At 35.4% G+C, this 19,875-nt stretch overlaps 1 protein-coding gene across 5 annotated transcripts in view; it reads right to left on the reverse strand.

Annotated features, from left to right (window-relative positions):
* NFKB1 (nuclear factor kappa B subunit 1) overlaps window positions 1–19,875 on the reverse strand; it is a 166,094-nt gene that overhangs the window by 85,218 nt on the left and 61,001 nt on the right. For 4 of the 5 annotated variants that reach the window (XM_077142675.1, XM_077142673.1, XM_077142674.1 and 1 more), the window contains 3 exons: window positions 18,340–18,415; window positions 11,998–12,038; window positions 7,854–7,952 (listed from right to left, as the gene is read on the reverse strand). In XM_077142675.1, coding sequence (XP_076998790.1) covers window positions 7,854–7,952; window positions 11,998–12,038; window positions 18,340–18,415 — 216 coding nt within the window. The remainder of the gene's footprint in view (window positions 1–7,853; window positions 7,953–11,997; window positions 12,039–18,339; window positions 18,416–19,875) is intronic. The other variant, XM_077142676.1, reaches the window with a different exon arrangement.

The raw sequence follows: 19,875 nt of genomic DNA on the forward strand, positions 1-19,875 counted from the left end.
CTATGGAGGAAACAGTGGTACACATTTGGGGACCAGAGTGTTTCTCTTTATTTACCTGACTTTATCAAGAATTGCCATTATGTGACTCAATGGAAGAAGAATTCCTGAAAGGACAGGGGAGAGGCTTTACGATCTTTAGACTGAGACCACTGGGGTTCTTAGAATAATGCTATTGGAAATCTGCTTCATACTGAATATTGGTCTCAAGAACCAATGTTTCATGTGTTTTGGGAAGTGTAGAGAAGAACCCACAAAGCGAGGTCACCAAGTCAGAACCGACAAAAACAAAACTTAAAATTCAGACAATTCATAAACTCAAGAAGCCCTATGGCTATCTTAATTTCTAAGGTTTAAGTTTTATAGCTATGATCTATTGCTAGATATCTCCTTTAATGGGTAGCTTTTTCTAGTTTCTAATGACACTTTTAATGCACACAGTGGATTTACAGAGCAATTATTAAAAATATTCTACAGGTAATGTTTTGTTCTAGGGGTCAAATACAAAATTCCTGAAAAACTTGAAAGAAGAATCATATAGAAGTTTAAAGTGTAGCTACATTTAGGGAGAGAATTTTGTCTGCTTTCCTAAAGCGTTCCCTGACACATTAGAACTCATGAATTGTTTTCCCTTTATTGGCTTCATCCACTAATGTTTAACATCACAGTTAATTAGCACTTCCTTGAAAAGCAAGAAAGAGAAAGCAGTATATTCACCTGCTTTTGGCTCTTGATACTAAGTCTCACCTTTTCTTCTTCTACCCCTAAGTTGAAGGGAGGCTTTCCCAGACTATATGGTGAGTAGCCTAAAGCATTTCAACTTACTCAAAATGCAAAAATTCAAACATAAATCTTTTAAATGAAAAAAATTAAAAAGGGAGAAAACTTTAAAAGACATTATCAGATTTTTAATTAGCTGCTGTCAAATAACTAATTAAAGAACCAATGTACCCTACAGCACTGGTTCTTAACTGGCGTTGAGTTCTTTCTCCCTTTGAAAAGATGATAAAAAGATAAATATTATCTCATCAGAAAGATGCACATACATATACATAAAATTCTGCATATAAATTCAGAAGTCCAAAAACTCTCTGGAACCCCCAACAGGGACTCATGGGTCCCAGTTTAAGAAGCCCTTCTCTTCAGTAAGTAGCTTTTGTTGTGTGTTACAGAACATAGGGCATAATGTAGATAAAGAAACATAGTTATTTTTCCTTAATATATGTAAACAGTGAACAGCTTAGGGATGTCAATGGAAATTTTAATAAATGTTATCACTAGGTTCTACATGCATGCCTAATGGATTATTTGGTGATCTTCTCCCCTGTTATTTTCAGAAATTGAGTCAGATTAAATTATTCAAAATTAGTCTTCCAAGCAGATCCTTAAAATGGCAACCCTTCTGAATTAGACAAGTCTATACAAAGGAAAGGGAGGTTATGCAAGGATATGTGATATGCTTAAATACCACAGCAGATCAGCCAGTTTTTATTTGACCTGGATAGAAATTTAACATTTAGAATTTTGAAGTGAGAGGCAAGAAGAGTGGAGATTTTTCTTTTAAAACAATAGGGAAAAAAACAAACAATCAAAAAACAGGAAAAAAAAAAAAGACCAAAACAACTGCTGTTGATCTAAACATTTCGACATGTGCCTTCCGTTCAAGACAAAACAACTCAGGAAAGAAAACATATGTGGGGACCAGCTTTCAGAAAATGTTTGATAAAAATAGTTGCACTTCTATCAGCTGTGGTTCAAGTTATAGCCCACTGATTTGGTATTTATAACTAAAGGAAAAATAAGAATACTAATTTGCTAAGCTATTTATATTTTAGAATCAGAGTCACTGATGCTGATTTCAGTTTTGCATAGGCGTGGGCCCTGTGAAGGAAGTCAAGCCAGGTGAGGAAGAGATATGGATTCTTCCTGGTCACGGGAGAAGAGAATCAGGGAGGGTTTCTGGAGCCTCATGAGGTTGCTCCTCTTGGTGCCATTCGACTTCTATGAAGAGGAAGGCAGGTTAAAAAAAATTTCAAGCATGACTTTCGGGAAAAGGAAGGAAATGAGCCTTCCCTGGCACTCCTTGCTGAGTCAAAAACAGGCAGGGGCAAGTTCGGCCTAGAGGAAGGGACGTGCTTTTCTGCCAGCCTCTGCCATTAGAGGCTCCATGATAAAATTAGGACTGAGGAAACTTAAGGGGGAAACTTTATAGGAAGGGATCATAGATGACAGAAAGTTTTTAACAGCAGGAAAAATTTTCTGTTCTGAAAGAAGGGCAAGATTTAGTCTGCATATTTTACTTTTCCTAGGACTTTTTTTCTGAATATTAATTTCTTTACTGTAAGAGTCAACATAAACCCCATATAGTGAATAGATAAATTTTATCTAGATGGTAAAGAAGGATCAAAAGGATCAAAGTGAGCACCATCTAATCTCCAGTGGGGCCCAGTTTTAACCCTCATTTGCCCTGAAAGGGGGACATTACACATAAAAGAAAATTTGGGTTGAAGCATGTAATTTTAATTTTATTGAAAATGCTGATACTTACGGGTGCATACGTATAAAATAAAAACATAAATACATATCAGAGAATAAAATTTCCGAATAGTGATTTATTTATGGAAAAGGATAGAGGAAAAAGTAACAGACAGACGCGGTTTTAGTTGTAATTATGCATTATTTCAGAGAGAGAGAAACAGAGAGAAAGATCTTAAAACAAATGGTAAAATGTTAATATCTGTTACATCTAGGTGATGGGTACATTGTGTCAGTTATTACATTTTAAAACTTTTCTGTATGTTTGAAATACTTATAATTTAAAAATTTTAAGAATGTGAAGACTTGCACTGAAAAGCAACTAGAAAATTAAAAGGGATTCATTTTCATTAGCTAAGTGAAAGAAACATGGAGCACTAGAGGTGGCTGGCAGCCCGGGTTCTAGAAATCATTTCAACATGGTAAGAGGGTGTTAGCGAGGCTAAAAGTAGGGTTTTAACCCGCTTATCTGAAGTAGAGCTTAAAGATGGGGCAAAATATCAGTAGCAAACAGAGGCCTTGGGTAGACTCTTGGACCTGGTTTTAACATGATTTAGCTTGAGGCATCAAAATTGGACAATTAGGAGCAGAGTAGCCCAAGCAGGTTATGTTTACATATGCTATAACGTGAGGTCTGCTATGTGTGTGGGCCCCCAAAACTTTTGGGTTGGCCCCCACCCTTTGCGGCAGCGGCGGCCCACGGGGAGGGCCTTAAGCAGGTGGCAGCCCACGTGACCAGAGTACAGCCATTCATTGAAACTTCCTATCACTGTTGGCAGCCAACTCTCAGGGAGCACTCCGCTGGGACTACTCTGCTAGGACTCCGCTGCTGAGACTCCGCTGCTGAGACTCCGCTGCTGAGACGCCACTGCACCCAAACTCGAGAGATTCTGCTGCCTTAGAAGTGCCCCCTTCCCCTGGCTCTCCTGTGTTTGGGCGGAGTGCTGACTGATTTCTCAAGCTGCTGCCATTGGGGTAAAACTTTTTTCTGCTCTTAAGTCCCTAACTAAAACTCATGGCTACTTTTCTGCCTGGCATGGTGTTCTTTGGTATCAAGGTTGTGCTGGGCTGGAGCACCGCTGCCTGGGTATGACTGAATGCCCACTCCCTAGGCCCCTGCTCACACATAGCTGCTCTGCAGTTTCACAGAGTTGACTGAGCCCTCATTTCCACTTTCACTTTCTCCTTTATGATAGTTGATAACAAGCCAGTAGAATTCTTACGCTAACTTCTAGGTATGCAGTGATCAGAAAACATAGAATGTTTATGGTATATATTTTTTCTTCTCGTTTCTGTCTTCCTACTATTCAGATACATTCAGAGATTCTAGAAGAAGTTATACAGACACCATGATCATAATCTCAAAAATAAGACATATCTACTAATTCAAGAAAAGTACATTTGTTTATAAAAATACATATATTTGGGCAACACCATATAATTTATCTGATACAGCCTAATGGTAAAAAGTACACAAAGGAGTGAATTTAAAATTGACGTGACACTGCATCTAATTCAGTGGTTGTCAACCAGAGGCAGTTTTGTTCTCCAGGGGATGTCTGGCAGTGTTTGGAGACATTTCTGGTTGTCACAATTGTAGGGGTGCTACTGGCATCTAGTGGGTACAGGCCAGGGATGCTGCTAAACATGTAAAATACACAGGGCAGGCCCTCCAAACAAAACATCTTCTGGCCCAAAATGTCAATAGTGCCAAATCTGTGAAGCCCTGACCTAGATGTATCTATCTCACTGCTTCCTTTAAAGACTCACAGAGAGTCAGTGCTTAGTTAACTACTGCAAAAAAGACATGTACACTTGTAAAGGTCCTTCTGATAACAGATATACACTGAAAGCAATTTTTATTCTGCCTAAATTTTAGGAAAAAAAAGGATTTAAAATTCCTTTGTAAAATAAAATTCACCCTCAGCTATTCTTTTTCTTTTTTCTTTTTTTTTTTTTGCATGGGCAGGCACCAGGAATCGAACCTGGGATCTCTGGCATGGCAGGTAGGAACTCTGCCTGCTGAGCCACCGTGGCCCGCTATTCTTTATTAAAAGTGCTATTAAGAGAAGAGCTCTGGAAAAAATACCTCACATTTGTCTAATTTTCTTCCTCTTCCTCCTCCTGATTAAGAATTTTTATGAAAAATAAAATTGTTTCCTTTAACTGTTATGAACAAAAGAGCCATTTAATTGGCAGTGAGTGTGCATCAGGGACCAATGACAGTTTTTAATAGTTGGATTCTCCAAATCCTAAAGTTTCTCCTTTTCTTATAATTTAATGAATTATTGAATGCATACTACATTAGTGAATAAAAAGAAATGGATGAAATAATTAAGCTGTGGCTAAAATTTAATAATGACTAACCTTCCACATTTATATCTCCACTTATTTTATTATTTGCTATTTTAGACATCTATATTTCCCACTAAATAATAAACTCCTTGGTATAGAAACTTATGATTCAACAAGAACATCTAATGACCACTAAATTAATCTTGTGTCTGTGAGGTAGTGATATGTTGTTGAGTAGAGGAAACTGCTACTTGAGAAGGATGTATGAAGACTAAGTATAAAATATATATATAAAGGTTTTCTGTTTTTCACCAATAAGTTTAGGACAAAGTTAATGCTATGTAGTTGTCAGGATCAATCGTTGCTTAGCCACAAAAACTTGGGCAATAACAATACATAGTTCATAAAAATACATAATTTATATCATTCGTTCAGAGCCAATCCAGGAAAAACTCCCAGTTTTTCTCTTACTCTTAATTATTCAGGAGTTATAATCAGTGTCAATGCTGATCAGATATATCTTTTAATTGCCTTTATCACAAATACACACACACATAAACACAGTATTTATATATATGACACACAGACACAAGGGTTAGAAAGACAAAGTCCTGGATCTGACTTCCCAATATCTGAGTATCCCTGTCCCCTGTTCTCTATAGTTATAATTCCTAGTGCCTTACTGCCCTGTCCTCTTAACTCCCTGCCCCCAGGACACCAAATGCACACGTCTGGGAGAGGTTCAATGAGCAATAGCCTACTTTAGGATAGAGAGCCACTCATCCTATGACAGAGGCAAGTTAACTCATCTCTCTGAGTCTGTTTCCTCATGGGTGTTTTTTTGTTTTGTTTTGTTTTTAACCTATCAGGGATGTTGTGAGTATTAGGAGAGACTGATATGTAAAGCACCTGGGCTCATCTTTGGAGTTGAATAGATGGTAATTCCATTCTTTAGCACTATCCCTCATCCTTTTTCCAGGTTCTAAAGAACTGGAGGTGTGCTTCTGTGGGCTAAGGACATTGTATTTAAACTGCTTAATTACTTTTAGTAGGAAGAACATCTTTCATGCCACAACTAGTGTAAAGAGACTTAAAATGCAAACATGCCTTACAGGGCCAATAATAATGCAAACATGCCTTACAGGGCCAATAATGGGTGAGTTTCACTCCTGAGGTAAAGAATGACATGACAGTATTTTATCTTTTATTGTGGAAAAGGGATGAAAACTTAGAAAGGCCTGGGCCTAGAAGGGGGTTTGAGGAAAGGGAGGAAATCAAAAGCAAGGTGGGCAAAACCAAAGACAAATTTCCTTGACATCATGATTTTGCTGAGGTTCTGCCCTATTGGGTTCACCTTGTGCTGGTTTGAAATGATGCATGTACCCTAGGAAAGCCATGTTTTAATCCTAATCCCATTTTGTAAAGGCAGCTGTTTCTTCTAATCCCTACTCAGTATTGCATGTTTAAAACTGTAATCAGATCCTCTCCCTGGAGATGTGATTCAATCAAGAGTGGTTGTTAGACTGGATTAGGTGACGATATGTCTCCACCCATTTGGGTGGGTCTTGATTAGTTTCTGAAGTCCTATAAAAGAGGAAACATTTTGGAGAAAGAGAGAGATTCAGAGAGAGCAGAGCAGAATGACATAGCCATGAGAAGTAGAGTCCACCAGCCAGTGACCTTTGGAGGTGAAGAAGGAACATGTCTCCCGGGGAGCTTCATGAAACAGGAAGCTGGGAGAAGAAGCTTGCAGATGACGCTGTGCTTGCCATGTGCCCTTCCAGATGAGAGAGGAACCCTGACCATGTTCACCACGTGGCTTTCCAGATGAGAGAGAAACTCTGACTGTGTTTGCCATGGGCCCTTCCACTTGAGAAAGAAACCCTGAACTTCATCGGCCTTCTTGAACCAAGGTATCTTTCCCTGGATGCCTTAGAATGGACATTTCTGTAGACTTGCTTTAATTCGGACATTTTCTCGGCCTTAGAACTGTAAACTAGCAACTGATTAAATTCCCCTTTTTAAAAGCTTTTCTGTTTCTGGCATACTGCATTCCAGTAGCTAGCAAACTAGAACACACCTATTCACAGAAACCAACCAAACCATAAAAAAGCTAAGTCCTGAGGGGCATATGCATCTTAGCAAGAACTGTGTTGATAACCTTTTCCCCAAGCCTTTAATGACTGACCAAATAAAAACTTACAAATGTCAAAATAGCAATGATTGACTGGCTCATCAGCAAAACTATTATACTATTCTATGAAACATGATATCATAATACAAGAATAAATAACTCAATTTAGAGAAAGATATTCTCTACTAAAATTAACTAACAAAATCAAGAACCATAACATGAATAAAAGATGTGACTCAGGGTGCCACAAATATGCCATGAAGCAGTGTGTTCTAAGAAGGACCCCACATGTGTTTGCATTTCTGCTCAGGTGAGGGTATAGGCTCTGTGGGTACTTCTAGGCTCCCTATGGACACTTATATACATTTTCTCATTTACTTGGAAGAGACCCTATAAAGTATAAGCTATCAATATTTCTGCATTTTATGTTTCAGGATACTGAGGATTAGAAGTGTCAAATAACCATTCAAAACCACGCAGCTTATCAAAGAGTCTGGATATGAATTCTTGATCTTAAATAATATATTATATAATCTGTACACTCAGTTATCTGTTTTGTTTTTCACTAAATTTTTAAAGAGCTAAAAATCAAGTACTTCTTTAAAAGACTTAAAAACAGTTTCAGGAAGAATACAATTGAAAAAAACCTTTAAGATGGCTGAGAAATAGTTTGTAGGCCACCATTAAATTAATTTCTACTAAATGGAAATATTAAAGTTTTAAAAGCTGTCATCTCTATTATTAAATGACAAATTTCTATTAAAAATTATAATAATCACACAAACACTTCGGCTTACAGGGAAAACTAATTTGTATTCAATTAAAACAGCTGGTTTCATTCCTCGAAAATCAAATTTTCCAGAGTTCACATAAAAGAATATTTGAAACTTACCTTGACCTGAGGGTAGGACTTCTTATTTTTCTCACTAGACGCACCAGGAAGCCCACCATGAGATGGGCCTTCACATACATAACGGAAACGGAATCCTCTCTGCAAAGGTGAGCAAAGAGTCAACAAGTTTTAGAAATACTTATAAAACACTATAGTGACAAAGTTATAGGTATTCCATTTTTATAAGTATCTGAAGAAAGGAGAAACATATTAAAAATTGTGAAAGGAGCCTCTGTAAAGGAGAATCACTTTTCCCATCACCTTACTATGAACACTGAGATTAACTGAGCCGTGCGTCCTGAGATGTGGCTGAAATGCCAGGCTAAACCAGCCAGTCATATGTGGAGAGTTTAGAGACTGCAGGAGAATTTCAGCCTTTGGACTCGACATGATCCTCTGGCTTGTATGAATCAGAGCTTTCTCATATCAAATTGCTTCTATCAAGCGTTTTATGTTACCATAGTCCTTAAAATTATGCTTCTTTGACTTTTACTTAAAGAAATGCATTGAGCTCCTCAGATTACAGTTGGTTCAGGAATGAATACAGTAAATGAATTGTTCAATATATGACATCAGTGTTGCAGAACCCAACTTACAATAGACTCTGCCTCTCTCAAAAGTTCAGAGGATAATGTTAATTTTAAGGTTATTGATATGATCAAGCACATGCTTGATATGCTAATGAACCTGAATGATCTGGTTTTGAACTAGATTATCCCCTTAAATATTACTGATAACCCAGGAATTTTATAAGTGTTGCCAATCAATAAAGGGCTAACTAGAAGCTTTTGCTATGTGAACTACTGGGGCTGATAAACACATAATTGCCATGTTTTTTTCATTTACACAAATGAGAAAATTAGACCAGACTATCTCTCAAGTTTAAACATTTTATGATTTGTTAAACTAAATTATAGCATGCATATTTATATACAAAGAATAAAACAAGAACAATTCTGTACATATGAAGGGAGCTTTCATTGTATTTCCTGAAAGACAACGTAAAACTACTTTATATTGATGTCATCAATTTGTGGTAATATTAGTAAGTTATAATTGTACAGCTACTTAACTGGAAGGTCTTTCTTGTTTTTTTCTACTTTTTAAAAATGCACCCTTTGGTGAAAAGAACAACATGTTAGTATTCATCAAGGACCAGCCTCACCTTTCATTTCTTTTTATTGTGGGACTGACTTCAACTAAACAGTGCTAAATCACTAGGTCATCAGGAGCTTCCCACATTCAGTACTTGCTAGTGGAGGTTTCAAGCTTATACAATCATATAACTACAGAGCTCTAGCAAACACGAAGGTTTTGTTAACAGCTCTGACTTCAGGAACCAATATAAATTTTTTTTCCCTTCTTGGTTTGCACTACATTTCATTTTGCCTAGTAGACTCTTACAGAACAGTTTCTGATTTGTCCAGACACCTTGAACTAATTTAAATCTCTGCAAAGAATCTGCAACTATGCCTCTATTCTCTGAGAACCTGATCATTTCCAAAGAGGATCGATTCTAAAGCATATTTTATGGATGACTAAGACTGAAATTCATTTGCTAGTCTGGGAAACTCCTCAAGTTACCCACAGGTTTGCAGTGTGTGGTCAAGTCAATGAAGGTGGAACTTAAAATTCTTATGGCTCCTTAGGAGATTCCAATCCTAATTTGAAAGCCTTCTCAGGTAAGGTTAGTTCTTTCTAAGCAATTCTTCTGCTTTACTTCTCACAAAACTCAAGTTAAAAAAGTTAGATAGAGATTCAGCCCTACATCTTTTGTAGGCAAGGCTGTTGGTTTATTTTTAATAATTAAATAAAATTTCTAAACATGTGAAAAAACAACCGCATGCAAAACAATTAGTATCCAGACCTGGCTAACCAAAAAGATCAATGCTACAGATTTACTTGACTATTAACAGATCTAAGCACAACTTCGTTTTTAAACTAATAGTATTAGATAATCAACACTTAATAATAGGTAAAAGAACTGGATATCCTAAAGATTAGTAATATGTGCTATGACTCATCTCTGTCAGAGCTGGGGAAAGTCTGTGGTAAAGAGGCCCAGGAGATGAAAAAGAATATTTTTCTCACTTTACTTAAATTTTTTTTTAGTAAAGCAATTCATTACCTTAAATAATCGAATTCCTTTTGGACAGTTGGAAAAATATGCACATATACACTTGTATATCCTATTGGGAGTGGTATAAAAAAGACTAAAAGTAAAAAGGCATTCCTTAATATCTACTGCAAAGGAACTTTTAACCTAAGATGGAAAGTTATAACTGTTTCTTTCTTTTTTTTTTTTTTTTTTTTTTTTTTTAGGAAAGTCAGATGCCTTCAAATGCACGGTCTGAATGTATTTCCGATTCTAAATTTCTGAGATTAAAGGTTTGCCAATCCACAGCCATTCATCTCAGTAGCTCCATTTGTTTAAAATGAGTCATCAACCTCAAAGGTAAGGCTGCACTCATCCGGTCAGAAAGTCTGATTTAAATTCAACCTTCTTACTTACTTTCACTGGAGTCAGACATTAAAATAACATTAGTTTGGTAAACACATTATTTTGCTCATATGAGCTTTTATGCATCCACATATAGCGAATTAAATTCTGAGTTTTGAAGTAATTCACCCTTCAGCTAAATTGTCATTTTTTTCTTTTGACTAGTGAGCCTGTGATAAGGAAATAAATTAAAAAATTCTTATTATAGTATAATGCTTATGAAAATGGATATGTGAAAACCATACTTTGGTATGGAGACAAATTTTAGTTGATTTCTCAGTTTCACTGATTACCCAAGCTAGAAAATTTCCCAGGATGCCAGACAATTAGGTGGAATTTTAGGAGACAAACTTCCAATAAGGGAGTTCTTTGGGAGAACGGTTGACTTCCTGGGAGAAATCAGTGCTATGGAACTGGACATGGAGGTAAAGCAAAGGAAAGTCACCCTGGCTTGCAGGGTGTTTCATCCTCAACCAGAACAATGTCCCAAAGCCTCGTGTGGCATACTTGTCCCCACAACAAAAACTTTCATATAATTTCAACATGACAGTCTGTTTTGTCATAGATAAGGTATTTATATCCTTCAACTTTTGACCCAATCCAAACATATATAATGCCATGATTCCAGTACCCACAATGTACACTTTTAAGTTCTTGACCGACACTTGTTAAAATGTTACACAATGCAAAAGTGTTACAGTCACTCACCTGAACTATTAAAATGAACACTTAAAAAAGGTATTGGGTAATGTAACTGCAAGAGGGCATACATAGGTGTCCTTAGCCTCACACGAATGTGGTGAACACATCTGGTCAGAGATTTTACTGACTGTCCTTCTCACTCTGTGGGGGATGATACCATAACCTCTATCCCCTGACAATTGAAATCTCCTATAAGAAAATATTAGATTCTCTTTCCTTCTCTTTCAAAGCACCGGTCCTATTCAACTTCCAAGAAATAATTATGCAAGGAGGAGGCCACTTCAATTCCCTGCTATTCTCTAAAGAATCCAGTGGTAAGAGAAGAACCGATAAAATAAAATGCTTCTCTCATGACTCCAAAAAGGCTGAGTCTAAAGGTAATACCTGAGGGAAGAGAATTCATCTATCCACTGTAATACTTGCTCTATCTCCCACTGCTAACTTTCAGCACCTTAGGTTACATGTTCTGAAGACAGAACAGAAAAGGATAGAGCTACTAATGGGTGGAAAAAAGCTAAGAAGTACTATGCGGGTGACATGTGGGCATGCATGATCGATGTAACTGAGCGTATATGAAATGCATGTATGCATATTTCCTTATAAATGAAAATGAGCAGAGATAACCTATGCCTTTCCTGGGAGCGGCTGGTAAGATAAGTTAGTAAAGATAGTGGAATACCAAGGATGTGTAATTAACTAGGGCTTTACAGATTTATGTACTGAGGTTCAAGATAGTTTAAAGAATGACTAAGAGAAATGTAAGGTGTGCATAAGTGAATTGTATGATAGGCTAATAAAGTTGTTATATAATTCGGCAGGTTGTTAGGCTTCAAGATAAGCTACTGCCTTCATAAAATTCGTTTATTATTATTTAGCACGTATGATTTTATCATTAGACTTACTAATCTAAAGAAAAAGTCCCACCGCCTTTTATCTTCTTACCTGTTTAGGTTGCTCTACTATTTGAAGATATGGGCCATCTGCTAAAAACAAAAACAACAAACAGAGGCTTCTTGAAATTTGCTATAAAATATAATGCAAGTCAAAAACTGAAATTATCTTTACAAATAGTGGTTTTATTTCAAGTTTCTAGCTAAAATTCCATAAGAATAAGAATTTTACTTCCCTTTTAAAATATTCAATTTACCCTGTTTTCACAATAGTTAAACACATTTAGAGAGCCAAAATAAATAAATGTTTGTTGAGTGGCCATAGCACACCACCCAACTCAACAAAATACGTGATGGCTGACAAAGATTATGAAGTTGATAACCTTCACAATTTAATCTCCTAACAAAGTATATTTAAAATGAACCAATTAAAAGCAGCAACCCCTTCCTAGGCTCTATGACATCTTCTATTGCCTTCACATCATTAGACACTACTTTCCATTTCTGGGTGCCTTCTTAAGAAGAAAGTGCTTAATGTAAATTCAGAGGGAAATGAACTAGAACCTACATGGGTAAAATACACAGAGCCGGAACTCAGGCTACCTGCTTTTACTTACACGATGTTTTCTCTTCCTCTCCCTTGCCTGAGTCCATAAGCACTGTCTTCATTCCTTAAATGGTTGGTTTGTTTCTCCACCACTGCCACCACCACTTAATTTGTCATATCAGATATGGTGGACTTTTCTTATTAACCCATAGCTCTTGACATTTATTTGAAATTTTTAAAAGTTATGCTCTCATGTAAACTCTGTCCTAAAACAGCATAAGCATTTTATAAAATCCTGAAAATAACAATTTAATCAAAGATAGACATATGCTGATTAATTACTATAAAATCATAAAGGGAAAAAGAAGCTTAAATCCATATCAACTCTATCTGACTTTGGAAATTCAAAGGAAAAATCAGAACCTCTAACAGCATAAATACAAATTTTACAAATTCAATAAATTTGTTTATTCAATATGAGAAAGTCCCTAAATTCCCCAGCTGGCTTTTATGTCAACAGTATAATAACCCATAATTTTGAAATAAAGACATACGCTTTTTCTCATTTGTTTGAATATAAATTAAGATATTTGGTGCTAAAAAAATTCTAGGATAATGATTCTTTGTCCATTTTAATTTCCACTGCCTCTCAGGTAAACATTCAAGCTCTATTATTTTGGATAAATAAACTCATGAAGAAGAGATAAAACTTCAGGTTGAAATTAAAAGCAAGCTATGACTTTAAAGATTATTCGTTTTCCTTTAGGATAATAATAGAATCAAGATAAAGCTAGAGAACTCTAGGAAAAATGCATAATTATTTTCTGTTATTATTCAAGAAATTTATAGGGGTGTCTGTTGAAAATAATTGAATTTGAAGTGAAAAATACATAGGAAGGGAAAAACCAGGAGTGACTGGCCAATGTTGTTCAGTTTAGGGAAATTATCCTCTCTGGTCTGTTTGAAATTATTCCTGGGAATTTTAAATTACTTTTAGAAAATAAATTGCCATTTACAACTTCCCCCCAATGACTAAAATTTTAATTTTTGATAAAGAAGCAAAAGAGATTGAGGTAGAAATATTTTCCCACTACTAATTTACAACCTGCAGGACAATTTAAACAGACATATTCATGACAATGCATTCCTCTGCACTGTTAAATGAGCATATCAAGGAGTGAACAGAATTGAGAGCCCAGAGATAAATCCACACATCTATGGCCATTCGAATTTTGCAAGAGAGCCTAGTCTGAGCCCTCAGTCTTGGGATTTGTACATATGAAACCTATCCCCACAAAGGATAGACTAGGCCTACTTAAAATTAGGCCTAAGAGTCACCCCCAAAGAACCTCTTTTGTTGCTCAGATGTGGCCTCTTTCTCTCAGCCAACACGACAAGAAACTCACTGCCCTCCCCCTCTCTACATGGGACATGACTCCCAGGGGTGTGGACCTCCCTGGCAACGTGGGACAGAAATCCCAGAATGAGCTGGGACTCAGAATCACGGGGATTGAGAAGACCTTCTCAACTAAAAGGGGGAAAGAGAAATGAGACAAAATAAAGCATCAATGGTTGAGAGATTCCAAAGAGTCGAGAGGTTATCCTGGAGGTTATTCTTACGCATTATATAGAGATCACCTTTCTAGTTAAGATATAGTGGAGAGGCTGGAGGGAACTGCCTAAAAATGTAGAGCTGTGTTCCAAGAACCATGTTTCTTGAAGATGATTGTGTAATGATATAGCTTTCGCAATGTGGTTGTGTGATTGTGAAAACCTTGAGTCTGATGCTCCTTTTACGTACCTTATGGACAGATGAGTAAAACATATGGATTAAAAATAAATAAATAATACAGGGAACAAATGTTAGAATAAATTTAGTAGCTTGAAATGCTGGTGATCAGTGAAGGGGATGGGGGGGTATGGTATGTATGTATTTTTTTCTTTTTTCTTTTTATTTTTTTTTCTAGATTGATGAAAATGTTCTAAGTGATCATGGTGATGAATATACAACTATGTGATGATATTGTGAGTTATTGGTTGCATACCAAGAATGGAATGATCACATGGTAAGAATGTTCATGTTTGTATGTTATGTTTTTTTTTAAAAAAAAAAGAAGGCCAAGTCCATTCAATGGGGAAATAACATTTTCTTCAATAAATGGTGCTGGGACAACTGGAAATCCACATGCAAAAGAATATATACCTCTCACCATATGTAATAATTAATTCAAATTGGATCAAGGACCTAAATATAAGCGCTAATATTCTAAAACTCTTACAAGAAAATAAACAGACATATCTTCAGGACCTTGTAGTAGGCAATGGATTTTTAGAGTTTACACCAAAAGCACAAGTAACAAAAGAAAAATAGTTAAAATAGACTTCAAAAAAAAAACTTTGTTTTTAAGGACATTATGAAGAAAGTAAAAAGACAGCCTACTAAATGGGAGAAAATGTTTGGAAATCATTTTCCAAATTAAGGGTTTAATATACAGAATATATAAAGAACTGCTACAATCAATAACAAAAAAGACAACCCAATTAAAAAATGGGCCAAGGATTTAAATAGACATTTCTCCAAAGAAGATATTCAAATGGCCAATAAGCATATGAAAAGATGCTCAACCTCATTAGTCATTAGAGAAATGGAAATTAAACTTACAATTAGGTGCCACTTAACACCCACTACTATGGCTATTATTAAAAAACCAAAATAACCAGTATTGGCAAGTACAGCGACAAACAGAAACCCTCGAACATTGTTGGTGGGAATGTAAAATGGTGCAGCCTCTGTGGAAAACAGTTTGTCAGTTCCTCAGAAAGTTAAACATAGAATTCCCATATGACTTGGCAATCCCACTCATAGGTACATAACCAGAAGAAGTGAAAGCAGGGACTCAAACAGATATTTGTACATCAATTCACCACAGTGTTATTCACAACAGCCGAAAGGTAGAAGCATCCCAAGTGTCCATCAACAGATGAATGGATAAACAAAGTGTTATAACCATATAATGGAATACTATTTATCCACAAAAGAAATGAAGAGCTGGTACATGCTACAACATGAATGAACCTTCAAGTGATCATATTGAGTGAAATCAGCCAGACACAAAAGGACAAAGATTGTATGACTTCTTTTATATGAAATACTTATAATAAGATAATTCATAGAGACAGAGGGCAGAATAATGGTTATGGATAGGGGGAAGGGAGTAGGGAAGGCATTATTGCTAAATGCTATAAGTTTTGGTTTGGGATAAAAATGGCCTAAAAATATATGGTGGTGAAAGTTACACAGTATTGTCCATGTACCGAATGCCACAGGATTGTCCACTTAAAACAGTTACAATGATTTTTATGTTTGTATATTTTCCCACAATTAAAAAAAAATAACATTTAAAAAAAAAAAGACCTCTAAAAAAGAGCAACATTTGGAAAAAAATGTGATGAAAAATATAGAGGAGATTGCTATATTCCATTTACATTAAACTTAAACATTTTTGCAGTTTTAATTATTATTTTTGCTGTATGATTTAATTTCCTTTAAAAACATGAAATTCCAAGGTCTGGGAATTTTTTTACTGAAATAACATTTTTTTTCCTTCAGTGAACACACCAAGAGCTAAATCAATTAGAATATTAGATTTTATATGCATGTATTTGCTTTGCTTTAAGGTTAATTTTCTTCTGGCCACATTTCTGTGTCATAAAAGTGACATCCCTTTATGCAGAGAATCTTAAATGACAGCCTAATGCTATAGATCCAAGAGTTGTATGATAGAGCATAAAATTTCCAAAATGTAGTAAAACTAATGATGATTTTTAGATGTTAAGAAATGTATTAGATAAAACAATCTATATGAATACTACAAAAATGATTTAGATAACTTCTCTACTCATTGAAAAAGTGAATAAAATGTTCATACATCTCAGATTACAAAAACTGGATTATTTACTACAACACAGGACTGACAGCAAAAGAAAATGTACTGATAAAAATGATGAGGTAATAACAGATGGAAAAATAAGATTTTCAACTATTGTTAAAAATACTTTTTTAATATTATGGCAAAATAATTTTTATGGCACAAAGCTCTGAACACAGACTACAAACTGAGATGGTGTTTCTGATAATCTCATTTCTATGTCCATAAACTTGAAGAAATAAAAATCATTAAGAAAACATCCTCATCAGGATACTGTTTGACATTCACAGGCCTTAAATGGAAATGTGTACATTTCTGAGAGCAGAACTAAGTTCTGATGTTTCCAATAAATCATTAATACTAAAAACATATAAAAGATTTTGAACCCCAGAGTAAAAAAAAGTGCACAGGAAGCACAGAAACTACTAAGACATGTATTTATACACAGGAAGCTGACCTAGAGTTCAAATTGGACAGCACCTCTCAAGATCGCAGATATGAGTAACCTTAAAAAAGTACGTTCTTTGGAGTAGATAGAGAAAGGCCCATGTTATACAATTTCTGCCAGTGAAGGAGAAAGTATAGCAAACATATTTTTTACTTTCCATGTATTCCTAGAAATACTAGAGATAAAAATGCAGAAAAGCATTTTGATAAAAAAAAATAAAGTGAATGCCAGAGTACCACAGCATTTTTTTAAGTAGAGAAGTTGTAGGTTTATAGAAAAATCATGGAGAAAATACAGAATTCCTTTATACCCACCCTCACACACATGACTTTCCCTTACAATAGTAATTTTAAATGAGAATGATATAAATTTGAATCATGTCTCCTGAATAAGTGCAAGTGAAAGAAAATAGCCTGATGTTTCACTTCAGTGATATAACACTCTCTGTTTTATGTAAAATTTCCATAAGTCACTCACACTGCTTTTGAACATCTGTCAAATCACACTGGTGATGTGAGGAGCTAAACAGAAAGTTAAGAGAGCCATCACATAAAGTTTCTATACAAATCAATCAATAAAGAGGCTAAATGAAATTAATTTTTTATCGCTTATATAAGATGAAATAATTTGTGAATGGAAAATTAATATGGTCATGTTAGAAATGAAGCATTATTGTCATGAGTTTTATCCAGTGGGTCAGAATGCAAAGTTTTTAAAGGCTTTTTTAAAGAGGGAATTTTTCTACTGAGATGATTTTTATAATTTTTGTACACTTTGTTTCCCCAGTGCCTAGCATACTGGCTGGTACACAGCAGGCTGTCAGATAAGAGATTTTAGAAGATAACTGAAAAGTAGAGATGGCTCCATGAGCGAGTCCAGGACAAAGCAGAGAGAGGTTAATGAGAACCCAGCGACATGACTGGGAGAAAAAGACAGGCCTTATTTTGTTGAAGAAATCATCAAGAATTTAGTATCAGACAAATTCATAGAGACAGAAAGTAGGTTACAGATTACCAGGGAAATTAATGCTTGATGGATATGAAGCTTCTGTTTGGGTGAGGGAAAAGCTTTGCTAATGGATGGTGGTGATGGTAGCTGAACATCACTTTAATTGTGAATTAATTAATCCCTCTGAATTATATACATGAAAGTGGTTAAAATAGGAAATTTTATGTTGCATATATGTTATCACAATAAAAATTTAAAAAAAGAATTTAGCTTAAGAGTAAAAAAATTCCTTCTGAGCTGTCCTAACAAATATTAGCAACAATAGTAAGTCATACAATAGGTAACTGAGGAAAACATTTTTGTGCAAACCATGTGCAGAAAGTATGTTGAAAGATTATTTTTTAAAGCATAAATTATCATTTTCTTTCTGGGTATATCACTGTAAAAGAGAGCATTTGTAAATCCTGAATTTCTACCAGTGAGAACAAAACAACAGAACAACAAGAATGAGGAGTTTCTTACCTGTTGGCAGTGGCATCTGTGGTTGAAATAATTCAGGATTAAATATTGTATGATTTAAAGGATCCAAAGGAAAAATCTGCAAAGAAGAACATAAAAATATTTAATGTTTTTTCCAACATTAAATTTGAATTTGGAGAATCTGAAATAGGAACCAAAACAAATGTCTGAAAATATTTGAAACCAGGATTTAAAAAATACCTTCATGAGACCTAGGTAGGTTTTCATGTGTACTGAACGTCATATAGGGTTGAGCTACGTTTATGTGATGAAGAGTTTTGAGGAGACGAGCCTAACTGTGAAGTCTACAAAAGCAAGAATCTACTTATCTTGCTTATTAATTTATCTTCAGGGCCAAGTATATTCTGATCACAGAGTAGATACTTCATAAGTATTTGTTGAATGAGTGATTCTGGTACTCTGTTAGAAATAGAACAGTGTATCAATTGAGAAATCTAGGAAAATAAGCACATGAATATAATTCTGGAAATACTCTTTTATGGGGGTAAATATACCTCTAGTCTAGTCACTCAACTTCAACTGTATTTGAATTTGGAGTATCTAGTCTAAAAGAATTTGATAGTAGCCCTGCAATAATTTACAGATGAACTAAAAATATAATCTGTAGTCCAAGGAGCAGATGACTGAGCATGAGTTTCCTTATATTCCTAACAAAATGCAAATATCTGTAGTTTAGTGTAAGTGGTAGGCTGAATATTGCCCCACCCCCACCCCAGGGATAAGCATCTTAATCATCAGAACCTCTGTAAGCACTTTATATGGCAAAAGGCAATTTGCAGATATTATAAAGTTAAGGATCCTGGGACAGGGAGATTATCCTGGATTATCCAGGTGGGCCCAATGTAATAACAAGGGTCTTTATGAGAAGGAGGCAGGAGATCAAGAAGTACATAGATGTGACCATAGCAGCAAGAGGTTGGAGTAATACCAGGAGGGAGTCAGAAGCCAAGGAAGGCAGGCAGCTTCTAAAAACTAAAAAAGACAAGAAAACAAAAGCTTCCAGAGAAATGGAGCCTTGTCAACACCTTGATTTTAGAACTTCTGACCTCCAGAACTGAAACAGTATAAATTCACATTGCTTTAAGACAATAAGTTTATGATAACTTGTTATAGCGACTACAAGAAACTAATACAGTGGCATGCAATATCTTCATTTATTTTTTAACATATTTATTGTGAAATATAACATACACATGCACAAAAAAGCAAGAAAGTTCAAAGTACATTTTAACAATTAGTTATAGAACAGATTTCAAAGTGTGATATGGGTTACAGTTCCATAATTTCACGTTTTTCCTTAGCTGCTCTAAGATACTGGAGACTAAAAATAAATATCAATATAAAGATTTCATAGTCATTCTCATTTGTTAAATCCTAACTTCTCTATTAAAACTCCTCCTTTGCTTTGATCTTTCTCCTAATCTTTAGGGATATTTGGATTATGTCCATTCTTACTTTTTTTTCATGTTGAACAAGGTTGGCAAAAATATGGGATGGGGGATGGAACTGGTTGATGTT

This window comes from Tamandua tetradactyla, chromosome 24 (genome assembly GCF_023851605.1).
Source record: "Tamandua tetradactyla isolate mTamTet1 chromosome 24, mTamTet1.pri, whole genome shotgun sequence".
NCBI lineage: Eukaryota > Metazoa > Chordata > Mammalia > Pilosa > Myrmecophagidae > Tamandua > Tamandua tetradactyla.